At 42.6% G+C, this 14,100-nt stretch overlaps 1 protein-coding gene across 2 annotated transcripts; it reads right to left on the bottom strand.

Moving 5' to 3' along the window:
- Positions 1-2,263: 2,263 nt before the first annotated feature.
- On the bottom strand, positions 2,264-10,642 carry LOC124148908 (GPI-linked NAD(P)(+)--arginine ADP-ribosyltransferase 1-like). 2 transcript variants are annotated; one of them, XM_046520163.2, is made up of 4 exons: positions 10,390-10,642; positions 7,495-7,551; positions 6,790-6,815; positions 2,264-3,470 (listed from the first exon to the last, which is right to left on the bottom strand). In XM_046520163.2, the coding sequence occupies exons 2-4, from the start codon at positions 7,538-7,540 to the stop codon at positions 2,649-2,651; spliced, it is 894 nt and encodes a 297-aa protein (XP_046376119.2). In that variant the 5' UTR covers positions 7,541-7,551; positions 10,390-10,642; the 3' UTR covers positions 2,264-2,648. The 2 variants fall into 2 exon arrangements, with proteins under 2 accessions (XP_046376119.2, XP_048254508.1); XM_048398551.1 differs by lacking the exon at positions 10,390-10,642 and adding an exon at positions 10,208-10,232.
- Between the last annotated feature and the right edge of the window lie 3,458 nt (positions 10,643-14,100).

Genomic DNA, 14,100 nt, shown 5'->3' with positions numbered 1-14,100 from the left:
CTCCTCTCAAATATAACGTCGTCCACTTTACGACGTCAGCAAGCTGCGCCCCTCGTGGTTTATTCTCCCTGCAGTGTTTTATTGAACGATGAACATCTCACACTCGTCCTTTATTTCATAAATACAAAATACATCTCTGTCATTGTCACGCCAATAATATAACTAGGTCTGTGGAAGCGGTACGGATATTTTCATGATATTGTTAGCAAGACACGTGACGTCCGTATCACTTGTAAATGTGTGTCTTCAGAAATCATGTGTGAATGAGGGGCGATTAACACTGATTTTCGTTATTTAAAGGAAGCATCTCAGCTTAATCGAGGGAATAGCCAAAAGAAACTTTTGCCACGTGGATTAAACCCAGGGACACGGTGCAGACAAACCAACAAAAGAGGTCGAACCTTGGCTTCGAACCAACAATCAACCTGCTGGCAAATTATGGATTTTGTTTCTTTGTTTGTTTTTTGTTTAACGCGACAATCAGCAATATTCCAGCGATATGACGATGGTCTGTAAATAATAGAGTCTGGAAAGACAATCCAGTGATTGACATCATGAGCATCGATTTACGCAATTGGGATACGATGACATGCATCAACCAAGTCTGACCACCCGATCCCGCTTCGTCGACCCCATGAGCGCCCTGTCTCACATAACTCATTATTTGTGCGGGGCGGCCGGGTAGCCTAGTGGTTAAAGCGTTCGCGCGTCCCGCCGAAGACCCGGGTTCGATTCCCGACATGGGTACAATGTGTGAAGCCCATTTCTGGTGTCCCCCGCCGTGATATTGCTGGAATATTGCTAAAAGCGGCGTAAATCCACTCACTTACTCACAGGTTATTCCAACAACTCCCACTCCTCGTCTTTTCTTAAGTAAATCACATTTTTACAAACACATACATAGACCATCGTTGCATAATTTCACTCACTCACTCACTCATTATTTGTGTACACGTCGATTCAGTGCAAGGCTGCGGTGTGCCCAGCAGCAGATGGAAACACGACACTTTCTGAATGACAAACTCTTTAATTGTGATAAAAAGACAACAAGGCATACATTGTCATCAAGAAGTAAAAAAACACACAATAATGAATGAAGCAAACTGGAACACAAAGTCAAATATACTGATTGTCTTTTTCAACGACTGACAATGCTGCAGGTCTATGTGTAGGTCTCGCCACTGAAATGATGTCAAAACACTTGGATTGACAGAAAATATTTGCAGTCTGAAATTTGGGTAAATGGAATACTCTCTTGAAACGGGCCAAAACTTGCTAATTCAACGAAAATCTGTATACACACATGAAAATGTTTATTAAGTGGTACTGTACTGTATTGTTTGAACTGCTTGCTGTGGGATGAGATCACTATATACCGACCGTATGAACCATCACACAGATGCTGATGACATTCCAGTTCATCTGTTGCGGGACACGTTCATTCGGGGCTGCCCGGAATACAGGTAGTGGCTTTCTACAGCATCGGCACCGCTTCCTCCGTCGACGACCTCCACACTTGTCCCCAAAACTCTACAGGTCGATGAGGCGTCCTTTGAAATCGATGCTGATGTTGACGTCTTCTCCCCGATACTTTCCAGGTAGATGAGTGGGCCTTTGCTATCTGTGCTGACAGTAGTGACTTTGAAACTTCCATAAGGGGGAATCAGGATTTCGGATTCACCCGGAAATACTGAGAAGCGCGAGATATCAGCTCCAAACTTGACGCCCTTAAAGGGCAAGTTCACACGGAAATTAACCTATTTTTCTTGTACTTTTTCCACATTAAAAGTGTTAACCTAGAAGTGTCATAGACAAAAATATAAAAATATCACAATTAATTAACATATTTTTCGTATTAAAACGATTTATATTTTTCACATTTACCAAGTGTTCTATTTCCACACCAAAACTACCATGGCTTATGCCCCTTGCAATATGACGTCATTGGTGCCAATTGATAAACATTATGACGTCATCATGCTTTGTTAGAGCCGCTTCACGTGGTGTAGGTCTAGGTGTGTGATTCTAGCGTCTCAGATGCCAGCCAGCATAGTGTTATGCTGAGTCACCACTGCGCCGGAGTGTGTCGTAGGCCATGTTGTTTTACCGCAAACTGGTACTTGATATCTTTTGCGTTGAGGATAGACAGGGACCCAGTTGAATTGGCACCAATTACGTCATAATCTAAGGGGGATAACTCAGGCCTGTTTAGCTCGAAAAACGAAGGCCTCATAACGGCATATCATTTTCACACTATTGTGAGCTTCCTACTTTCACTGTGAAAAAAATGAGTGTATATTTTCAAACACAGATACTAATTAATTCTAAAATTGCGTTTTGTTTAGAAAAAGAAAGAAAGTCATTTTTGCGTGTACACTTCCCCTTTAAACGTATCAATGTCCCCTTGTTGCCCACTTTTATATATATGGAAACGTCATAGAACAAACCAGATGACGACACTATTGAACGTGACGTCACCTATCCCTGTCCTATGACGTCACTTAACAACGGGCGTGATAATGGCCCGTCGTCAAGTAATATGAGGGCATTATCAAGTTACAGTGGCCCGCGCATTCCTGATAACATGCGGGCGTTTTAATGATAATTCTATCCATTTTAGTTATAATGCAAAGTAATGCACCTGAAAATCAATTAACAATGAGATAGACTGCAAGAGGGACGGCAAGGACAGCCCAGCCCGTCTGCAGTGGCACGTCTCCATTAAGCGGCTCGTTAAGTGCCTTAAGTGGCTGTCTGCAGCACCGGCACGGCCCTCCTGTGTAGCGACGTCTACGGAGGTCATCGTGACCGGCTCCGCATTTCTCCCCGATACTTTCCAGGTAGATGAGTGGGCCTTTACTATCTGTGCTGACAGTAGCGACTTTGAAACTTTCATAAGGGGGAATCAGGATTTCAGCTTCTCCCGGAAATACTGAGAAGCCCGAGATATCAGCTCCAAACTTAACGCCCTTTAAACGAATCAATGTCCCCTTGTTGCCTCTAAAACCTTCAGCCACCCCCTTTTTGGTTGAGGTTGAGGTGTACCCCGGAAGACGCAGCGCAGCCCCTTGTGTTGCCGAGAAAATCTTCCCAGCACCTCTGTACAGATATACCGCGAGGGTCTGCTTCACGCGAATCTTCTCGATGGCGGAAATCAAGAGGAAGTGAAACACTTGGAAAGATGTGTCGTATTTGGAGGTATCGCCCTCTCTCAGTATTCTGTTGAATTCGCTATGCACAGCTGTTGTCGTGTATATCATTGCTGCTAGAGATTCCTCATCCGTCAAGCCTAACTTTTTCCCCATCGCTAGGACTGAAGCACGTTTACTGGAAGTTTGTTGGTAAGCCTGTTTAAAGTTACTGTACTTGTTGACGACGTCCATCAGGGTCGTATTGAGCTGCCTGTATTCTGCTTCAGTAATAGAAGCAGAGATGCTTTTACTGGTTGCTGCTAGAGGAATTGCTGACTCCTGAAAAAGTCATTGAATGAGTGTCTGTTACAACTTTGAACAGTATTCAAGCCTCATAATGTAAGAGACCGCCTCCGTGGTCTAGTGGTAGAGCGTCCGCCCGGAGGGCGGAAGGTCCGGGGTTCGATCCCCGGCCGCGTCATACCAAAAGACGTTAAAAGATGGTACTTGATGTTACCCTGTCTGGCGCTCGGCATTAAGGGGCTAAAACAAGGACTGGTCGGCTCGGAGTCAGCATACTGTGTCTGAGTGGGGTATTCACGTTAAACTGCGGCATGGTATCTCAGTGTGCTAGCACTATAAATCGGCATCAGTCCGGACTAGTACAAGCAGCCACACACACACACACACACACACACACGTGCATGCACGTCGCTATATAAGTGCAATAATCTTGGACGCGACGTTAAACCCAATTACCCTCACCTCACCTCACCTCATATTGTAAGAGATGGGTTTGTTGGTTGGTTGTTGTTTAACGCGCACTCAGCAATATTCCAGCTATATGACAGCGGTCTGTAAAATAATCGAGTATGGACCAGATAATCCAGTGATTAATATCATGAGCATCGATCCACGCACTTGGGGTCGATGACATGCATCAACAAAGTCAGTGAGCCTGACCGCCCGATCTGGTTGGTCGCCTTTTACGACAAGTGTAGTCGCCTTTTACGGCAAGCATGGGTTGCTGAAGACCTGTTCTACCCCGGATCTTTACGGGTCATAATGCAAGAGAGAATTGATGCATGGACCCCCAACTTGGGGTCATCTCCAATGGCCTGCATAATGCAAGAGAAAATTTATGCATGGACCCCTAGCTTTGGGTCTTCTCCAATGGTCTGCATAATGCAAGAGAGAATTTATGCATGGACCCCCAACTTGGGGTCATCTCCAATGGCCTGCATAATGCAAGAGAGAATTTATGCATGGACCCCTAGCTTTGGGTTATCTCCAATGGTCTGCATAATGCAAGAGAGAATTTATGCATGGACCCCTAGCTTTGGGTTTTATCAAATGGCCTGCATAATGCAAGAGAGAATTTATGCATGGACCCCTAGCTTTGGGTTATCTCCAATGGCCTGCATCATGCAAGAGAGAATTTATGCATGGACCCCTAGCTTTGGGTTTTATCAAATGGCCTGCATAATGCAAGAGAGAATTTATGCATGGATCCCTAGCTTTGGGTTATCTCCAATGGCCTGCATCATGCAAGAGAGAATTTATGCATGGACCCCTAGCTTTGGGTTTTATCAAATGGTCTCCATAATGCAAGAGAGAATTTATGCATGGACCCCTAGCTTTGGGTTTTCTCCAATGGCCTGCATAATGCAAGAGAGAATTTATGTATGGATCCCTAGCTTTGGGTTTTCTCCAATGGCCTGCATCATGCAAGAGAGAATTTATGCATGGACCCCTAGCTTTGGGTTTTATCCAATGGCCTGCATCATGCAAGAGAGAATTTATGCATGGACCCCTAGCTTTGGGTTTTCTCCAATGGCCTGCATCATGCAAGAGAGAATTTATGCATGGACCCCTAGCTTTGGGTTTTCTCCAATGGCCTGCATCATGCAAGAGAGAATTTATGCATGGACCCCTAGCTTTGGGTTTTATCCAATGGCCTGCATAATGCAAGAGAGAATTTATGCATGGACCCCTAGCTTTAGGTTATCTCCAATGGCCTGCATAATGCAAGAGAGAATTTATGCATGGATCCCTAGCTTTGGGTTTTATCCAATGGCCTGCATAATGCAAGAGAGAATTTATGCATGGACCCCTAGCTTTGGGTTATCTCCAATGGCCTGCATCATGCAAGAGAGAATTTATGCATGGACCCCTAGCTTTGGGTTTTATCAAATGGTCTCCATAATGCAAGAGAGAATTTATGCATGGACCCCTAGCTTTGGGTTATCTCCAATGGTCTGCATAATGCAAGAGAGAATTTATGCATGGACCCCTAGCTTTGGGTTTTATCCAATGGCCTGCATAATGCAAGAGAGAATTTATGCATGGACCCCTAGCTTTAGGTTATCTCCAATGGCCTGCATAATGCAAGAGAGAATTTATGCATGGACCCCTAGCTTTGGGTTTTATCCAATGGCCTGCATAATGCAAGAGAGAATTTATGCATGGACCCCTAGCTTTAGGTTATCTCCAATGGCCTGCATAATGCAAGAGAGAATTTATGCATGGACCCCTAGCTTTGGGTTTTATCAAATGGTCTGCATAATGCAAGAGAGAATTTATGCATGGACCCCTAGCTTTGGGTTTTCTCCAATGGCCTGCATCATGCAAGAGAGAATTTATGCATGGACCCCTAGCTTTGGGTTTTATCCAATGGCCTGCATAATGCAAGAGAGAATTTATGCATGGACCCCTAGCTTTGGGTTTTCTCCAATGGCCTGCATCATGCAAGAGAGAATTTATGCATGGACCCCTAGCTTTGGGTTTTATCCAATGGCCTGCATCATGCAAGAGAGAATTTATGCATGGATCCCTAGCTTTGGGTTATCTCCAATGGCCTGCATAATTCAAGAGAGAATTTATGCATGGACCCCTAGCTTTGGGTTATCTCCAATGGCCTGCATAATTCAAGAGAGAATTTATGCATGGACCCCTAGCTTTGGGTTTTATCCAATGGCCTGCATAATGCAAGAGAGAATTTATGCATGGATCCCTAGCTTTGGGTTATCTCCAATGGCCTGCATAATGCAAGAGAGAATTTATGCATGGACCCCTAGCTTTGGGTTATCTCCAATGGCCTGCATAATTCAAGAGAGAATTTATGCATGGACCCCTAGCTTTGGGTTTTATCCAATGGCCTGCATAATGCAAGAGAGAATTTATGCATGGATCCCTAGCTTTGGGTTTTCTCCAATGGCCTGCATAATGCAAGAGAGAATTTATGCATGGATCCCTAGCTTTGGGTTATCTCCAATGGCCTGCATAATTCAAGAGAGAATTTATGCAGGTCATTGGACGTAACCCAAAGCTAGGGGTCCATAGATGTAGATGATGATATAATTTAGGATAAGGTACGGAGAAATAGTGTTCAACATCGAGTTCAAGATTACTGCACTTATATAGCGACGTGCATGCTTGTATGTGTATGGCTTCTTGTAGAAGTCCAGAATAATGTTTCATAGTTCTTGCCATTTTTTAACGTCTTTTGTTATGGCACGACCAGGGATCGAACCAGAGAACTTTAGCACTCCGGGCAGACGCCCTCTCCTCTGGACCAGAAGGTGGTCGATTTAAGAATGGTCAGCCTCACTTCACTTCTATTCTACGTTATATCAGAACTTAATTAGCAAATACTTACAGCAGTGAAGCACAGACGTAGTCCACCTGAATGAAGGGAAATAAAAAAACGTATGTAGGAACTTTATAGTATTCGCCCAGCTCATGTAAACCACAATCACTCCAAGCCAAATCTTTATTGTCTGAGGGGCGGTCAGGTAGCCTAGTGGTTAAAGCGTTCGCTCGTCACGCCGAAGACCGGGTTCGATTTCCGACATGGGTACAATGTGTGAAGCCCATTTCTGGTGTCCCCCGCCGTGATATTGTTGTAAAATCCTTTAAAACGGCGTAAAACCATACTCATTCACCCACTCACTCAAAGTTTTAATGTACGTCAGTTTAATCTAACTAGGTTTCCCGACTCACTCAGGCACTCAATCACTCACTCACTCACTCACTCACTCACTCACTCACTCACTCACTCACTCACTCACTCACTCAATCAATCAACCAATCAATCAATCAATCAATCAAAGTTCAATGTAAATCAGTTCAATCTAACCAGATGTCCCGAGGTTAGGTCAAATGCAGCAGGCACCTCTCGAAGGTGAAAGTTTCTGGTCATATGTAAATTTCATTTACAAGATAATTATTTTACTGCGTTTTATCCTTGGAGGTGGTCAATTACACTGCATTTTTACAGGAACCATTTATGTATGTAGTATTTCGTGTAAATGATTCTCCAAACACGCCTTAAATACCCTACTTAAGACAGGTGCAGACTTACCGCAGAGTATCAGGAGCAGATGGGCGACTAGGAATGTGTTGGCCATTACTACACTCTCTGAAATAACAAAAGTATCAGAATTAGGATCATCAATATCACAATGCCTAATAATAACAATATCTAGCTAAATGTAAGTGAGCGAGTGAGTTGGGTTCAACGCCGCTTTTAACAGTGTTCCAGTGTATTCTAAAGTAAACCACATTTTTACAAACAGATACATAGACCATCGTTGCATCATTTGTCAACACTAAAGACATTCGATTCAACATATTTATTAAGGGCATCTCTGGTGTGTCCATTGTGAAATAGGTCATACTATGACTGGTTTGACATTATGAACCCTGCTGTCACGTGACTTGCATATCAAGTGAGATTCAATTCATGAGAATTCACAGTTGCGGCTGATTCTCGGGGAATATTATGACTCACTGTTTGTGTAAATACAGGCAGGGTCGCTACATGATGCCCCCAGTAATCAAACAATTATCTGAACTTTTGTTCTCATTGAAGTGGTGAGTGAGTTAGTGAGTGAGTAAGTGAGTGAAGGAGAGTTCAACTTTTGTTCTCATTGAAGTGGTTAGTGAGTGAGTGAGTGAGACCCCTACCGCAATGTGATAAATGATAGGAAATAATAAATCTCAAGAACATGATTTAAACAACAAAACACATAAAATACATGGTACAATATTCAAATGTCATTTACAAGTACTTTCTCTGATAAAACCGGCTAAGGCATTAATGTATTATACATTAGTTTAAGCACGATAATATGGTGTACTTCGGAAACTTCTATTTCTCAAACAACCATCTATTTCTTTATTTTATGCAGATCTATGATACACACATTTCACAAATAGACCTTCTCACGTTGACAAGTTCTGCTTTATGTCCATTTTACAACATTTAACACCTTTGCTACATATTCTTAGTAACCTTTGGCTTTACGTTCAAGCCTCTTGTAATATTCTAATAGCCAAATCTCTACATAATGGTGTCACTACACATATCTGTGTACACCGAAGTACTGAGCATTGCTTGTCCACTTTTTTTGTATATGAGACCGCGATATATTCAAAGAAGAACTTGATTGATGTGTTGTTCTACATTTGTAAACTGTATGGCATTCGCAGACTGTATGACATCCACAAACTGTATGACATTCACAGACTGTATGACATTCGCAGACTGTATGACATTAACAGAAAGTATGACATTCGCAGACTCTATGACATTCACAGACTGAATGATATTCGCAGACTGTATGACATTCGCAGACTGTATGACATTAACAGACAGTATGACATTCGCAGACTCTATGAAATTCACAGACTGAATGATATTCGCAGACAGTATGACATTAACAGACTCTAAGGCATCCACAGACTGTATGACATTCACAGACTGTATGACATTCGCAGACTGTATGACATTCGCAGACTGTATGACATTCACAGACTGTATGACATCCACATACTGTATGACATTAACAGATTGTATGACATTCGCAGACTGTACGACATTCGCAGAATCTATGACATCCAGTCTGTATGACATTCGCAGACTGTATGACATTAACAGACGGTATGATATTCACAGACTGTATGACATTCGCAGACTGTATGACATCCACAGATTGTATGATATTCACAGACTGTATGACATCCACAGGCTGTATGACATCCACAGACTGTATGACATTACCGAGACTGTATGACATTCGCAGACTGTATGATATTCACATACTGTATGACATTCACCGCCTGTATGATATTCACAGCCTGTATGACATTAATAGATGATATGATATTCACAGACTGTATGACATTCACAGACTGTATGATATTCACAGACTGTATGACATCCACAGGCTGTATGACATCCACAGACTGTATGACATTCGCAGACTGTATGACATCCACAGACTGTATGACATTAATAGATGATATGATATTCACAGACTGTATGACATTCACAGACTACAATATTCACAGACTGTATGACATCCACAGGCTGAATGACATCCACAGACTGTATGACATTCGCGGACTGTATGACATTAACAGACTGTATGACATCCACAGACTGTATGACATTCGCAGACTGTATGACATTAACAGACGGTATGATATTCACAGACTGTATGACATCCACAGACTGTATGATATTCACAGACTGTATGACATCCACAGGCTGTATGACATCTACAGACTGTATGACATTAACAGACTGTATGATATTCGCAAACTGTATGATATTCACAGACTGTATGACATTAACAGCCTGTATGACATTAATAGATGATATGATATTCACAGACTGTATGACATTCACAGACTGTATGATATTCACAGACTGTATGACATCCACAGGCTGTATGACATCCACAGACTGTATGACATTCGCAGACTGTATGACATTAACAGACGGTATGATATTCACAGACTGTATGACATTCACAGACTGTATGACATTCACAGCCTGTATGACATTAATGGATGATATGATATTCACAGACTGTATGACATTTACACCCTGTATGATATTCACAGCCTGTATGGCATTAATAGACGATATGATATTCACTGACTGTATGACATTCGCAGACTGTATGATATTCGCAGGCTGTATGACATTCACAGACTGTATGACATGCACAGCCTGTATGATATTCACAGCCTGTATGACATTAATAGACGATATGATATTCACTGACTGTATGACATTCGCAGACTGTATGATATTCGCAGGCTGTATGACATTCACAGCCTGTATGCCATTTGCAGACGTAATGTTGAAACCTTGCGCCTTCCTACATTGGACGCCTAGGGTGGGATACGACAACACAATGTTCTCTACTTTTGAATGACATGGAAATAATAAAGATAAGACATGTACCTTGCTGGCGGTCTGTCTGTTAGAGCTGTATCACCGAATCACTGTGTCCCAGGAATGATGCAGGCAAATGAGCGAGGAGGACATTTTTAAACGATATACATTCCCAGTAAAAACGTTTCAATTTCTCGAGAATAGGACGGAAAAATAACACTTACTGGTTGGACAAGCTTCATGATCTAAATATATAATACAAAAGTACTTGGTTCTACTTTCTGTTTGTTTCTACGTCGTAACATATTACTGGCAACGTTGTCTCATTAAAATTGTGACCCGGATCTTCACGGAGGGCGTCGTTATCGACCATTGTGTGTGAAAAAGGGTGTCTTCTTTTTTAACACCGCACTCAGCAATATTCCAGCTATATGACGGCGGTCGTTAATAAGTCTGGACCTGTAAATAGTCGAGTCTGGAACAGACAATCCTGTGACTGACATCATGAGCATCGATCCACGCAACTGGGATACGATGACATGCATCAACAAAGTCAGCGAGCCTGACCACCCAATCCCGTTAGTCGCCTCTCATGACAAGCCAAGTCGTTTTTTTACGGCAAGCATGTCACTTATTCTAACCCTCCAATACATATACACGAAGGTCTTTCGAGCAATTTTGAGATATAAAATATACCCCATAAACTTTGTGTATGTTATTGAAGACACATTAAACAAACAAATTAAAAAAATAACTCAGTGGTATTTTATGTTGATCATATTTGTTATCAATGAGACGGGTTTCCCTTTGACTACCTTTGACTAATTACTGAGTTTGCTTGCGTGACACCATACAAGCAAGAATATGCTTAAATTAAGTGTCATTTCAATTAGCCTTCAGCAATCCATGCTTGCCGTAAAAGGCGACAATGCTTGTCTTAAGAGGCGACTAACGGGATCGGGTGGTCAGGCTCAGTGACTTGGTTTATGCATTTTATCGATCGTGGATCGATGCTCATGATATCAATCACTGGATTGTCTTGTCCAGACTCGATTATTTACAGACCGCTGTCATATAGCTGGAATATTGCCGAGTGCGGCGTTAAACAACAAACAGACAAACAAACATTAGATTTGGAACATTTGAAAGCAACGGTAAACTTTCCCGGGTCCTAAAAATCAACCTGTTATATATCTGTGCGGAGTCCATGGCCGAACAGGTCCTCTGTTACGCATGCTGTAAGAACGGAACAGGGTGACTGCGTGTGTGTCACAACAACCTGACTGCTTGGAGCGTTACGCAAGCTTTCATTCATTGTTGCCCGACCCAGGTTAGATAATGAACAGACTGCTAACTTGCTAACTCATCCTCCTCAGGAATAGACTCTTCTCCCGAACGCATAATCCCCCATTCTGCGTCGTTCACATGACTACATAGCTTTTGAGTCAATTTCTGAAGTGAAATTTAACCCTTTTCACTTCCGAGAATGTTTGACAATAATGTCTGAGGATTAATAAATGACAAAACCCTTTCCCCAATTTTAAGAAATCAGGGGGCACGGGTGGCCCAGTCGTCTAAGGCGACGCGATTCGCTGTGCAGAATTGCGTCCCTTGGGCACGCCAGAAACCTATGATTGTGGGTTCGAATACCGGTTCGCCGCGATTATGTTTCTAGGTTTGTCAGCACCATACCCGTGCTCGTGGGTTTCACCGAAGTGGTAAACGTCTGAGACCCGCATCACTTCGGGCCAGCCTCCCACATTAAGCTGACACGCCGCGATATAACTGTAATATTGTTAAAAGCGGCGTTAAACCAAACTCACTCACTCACTCATTTAAGAAATCCATTGTACTAATCTGACTGCATCAATCACAACAATTTAATTCTTTAGGTGTGGACACCCAAATGACTATACCGTTGAATGTGCTATACACCGTTGAATGTGCTATACACCGTTGAATGTGCTATACACCGTTGAATGTGCTATACACCGTTGAAGGTGCTATACACCGTTGAATGTGCTATACACCGTTGAAGGTGCTATACACCGTTGAATGTGCTATACACCGTTGAATGTGCTATACACCGTTGAAGGTGCTATACACCGTTGAAGGTGCTATACACCGTTGAATGTGCTATACACCGTTGAAGGTGCTATACACCGCTGAATGTGCTATACACCGTTGAATGTGCTATACACCGTTGAAGGTGCTATACACCGTTGAATGTGCTATACACCGTTGAAGGTGCTATACACCGTTGAATGTGCTATACACCGTTGAATGTGCTATACACCGTTGAATGTGCCAGCTGACTCTACTTCGCCTGAACACAGTCCATCGATTGACACGCATCTTATATATTGGTTGGCTGACTTTTTGAGGGGCGTCGGGTAGCCTAGTGGTTAAAGCGTTCGCTCGTCACGCCGAAGACCGGGTTCGATTCCTCGGTACAATGTGTGAAGCCCATTTCTGGTGTCCCCCGCCGTGATATTGCTGGAATATTGCTAAAAGCGGCGTTAAACCAAACTCACTCACTCATTCATTTAAGAAATCCATTGTACTAATCTGACTGCATCAATCACAACAATTTAATTCTTTAGGTGTGGACACCCAAATGACTATACCGTTGAATGTGCTATACACCGTTGAATGTGCTATACACCGTTGAATGTGTCATACACCGTTTGAAGGTGCTATACACCGTTGAATGTGCTATACACCGTTGAAGGTGCTATACACCGCTGAATGTGCTATACACCGTTGAATGTGCTATACACCGTTGAAGGTGCTATACACCGTTGAATGTACTATACACCGTTGAAGGTGCTATACACCGTTGAATGTGCTATACACCGTTGAAGGTGCTATACACCGTTGAAGGTGCTATACACCGTTGAATGTGCTATACACCGTTGAATGTGCTATACACCGTTGAATGTGCTATACACCGTTGAATGTGCTATACACCATTGAATGTGCCAGCTGACTCTACTTCGTCTGAACACTGTCCATCGATTGACACGCATCTTATATATTGGTTGGCTGACTTTTTGAGGGGCGGTCGGGTAGCCTAGTGGTTAAAGCGTTCGCTCGTCACGCTGAAGACCGGGTTCGATTCCCGACATGGGTACAATGTGTGAAGCCCATTTCTGGTGTCCCCCGCCGTGATATTGCTGGAATATTGCTAAAAGCGGCGTAAAACCATACTCACTCACTCACTGATTTTTTGAAAGTCTCAACAGATCACTGTTCTGCGTCCTTCACATGACTACATAGTTTTCGAGTCAGTTTCTGAAGTGTAAGGTAACTTTTTTCATTTCCTCGAATATACCCAATGAGTAATAAAGGTGTCAAAACCTTTTTCATAATCATCAAAAAATTCTGTTAAAAACGTCGTCCATTGTACGACTACATCAACCAATTAACACTACAAACGTGGACATCCAAATGACTCTATCCAAGGGCTGGGACGTGTCCAAATTTACTACCCGGATACCCACACCCCTATTACCCGACCCTACCCGGGTACCCGCTATTGGTGTCAAGAGATAGGTACAAAATGTCCGATTTGGGAATAGTTTGTCGGTAGCTCTGGCAAAATGTGTTTAGAGACATGTTTTCAACGATGTGGTCATGCATACGCTGAAGTTGACTGTGGTTTTAGCTTTGTTCAAACACACATAAGTCATGAAGAAATGCGAACATTAAAGACTTAAAATGGTCGTGTAACCATGTAGTTATATAGTGAATTTGTGTCATGAAGCAAAATATCACGTG

This window comes from Haliotis rufescens, unplaced genomic scaffold, assembly GCF_023055435.1.
Source record: "Haliotis rufescens isolate VD_foot unplaced genomic scaffold, xgHalRufe1.0.p SCAF_18, whole genome shotgun sequence".
Lineage (NCBI taxonomy): Eukaryota > Metazoa > Mollusca > Gastropoda > Lepetellida > Haliotidae > Haliotis > Haliotis rufescens.
This window is presented reverse-complemented; position numbering and strand designations above follow the sequence as displayed.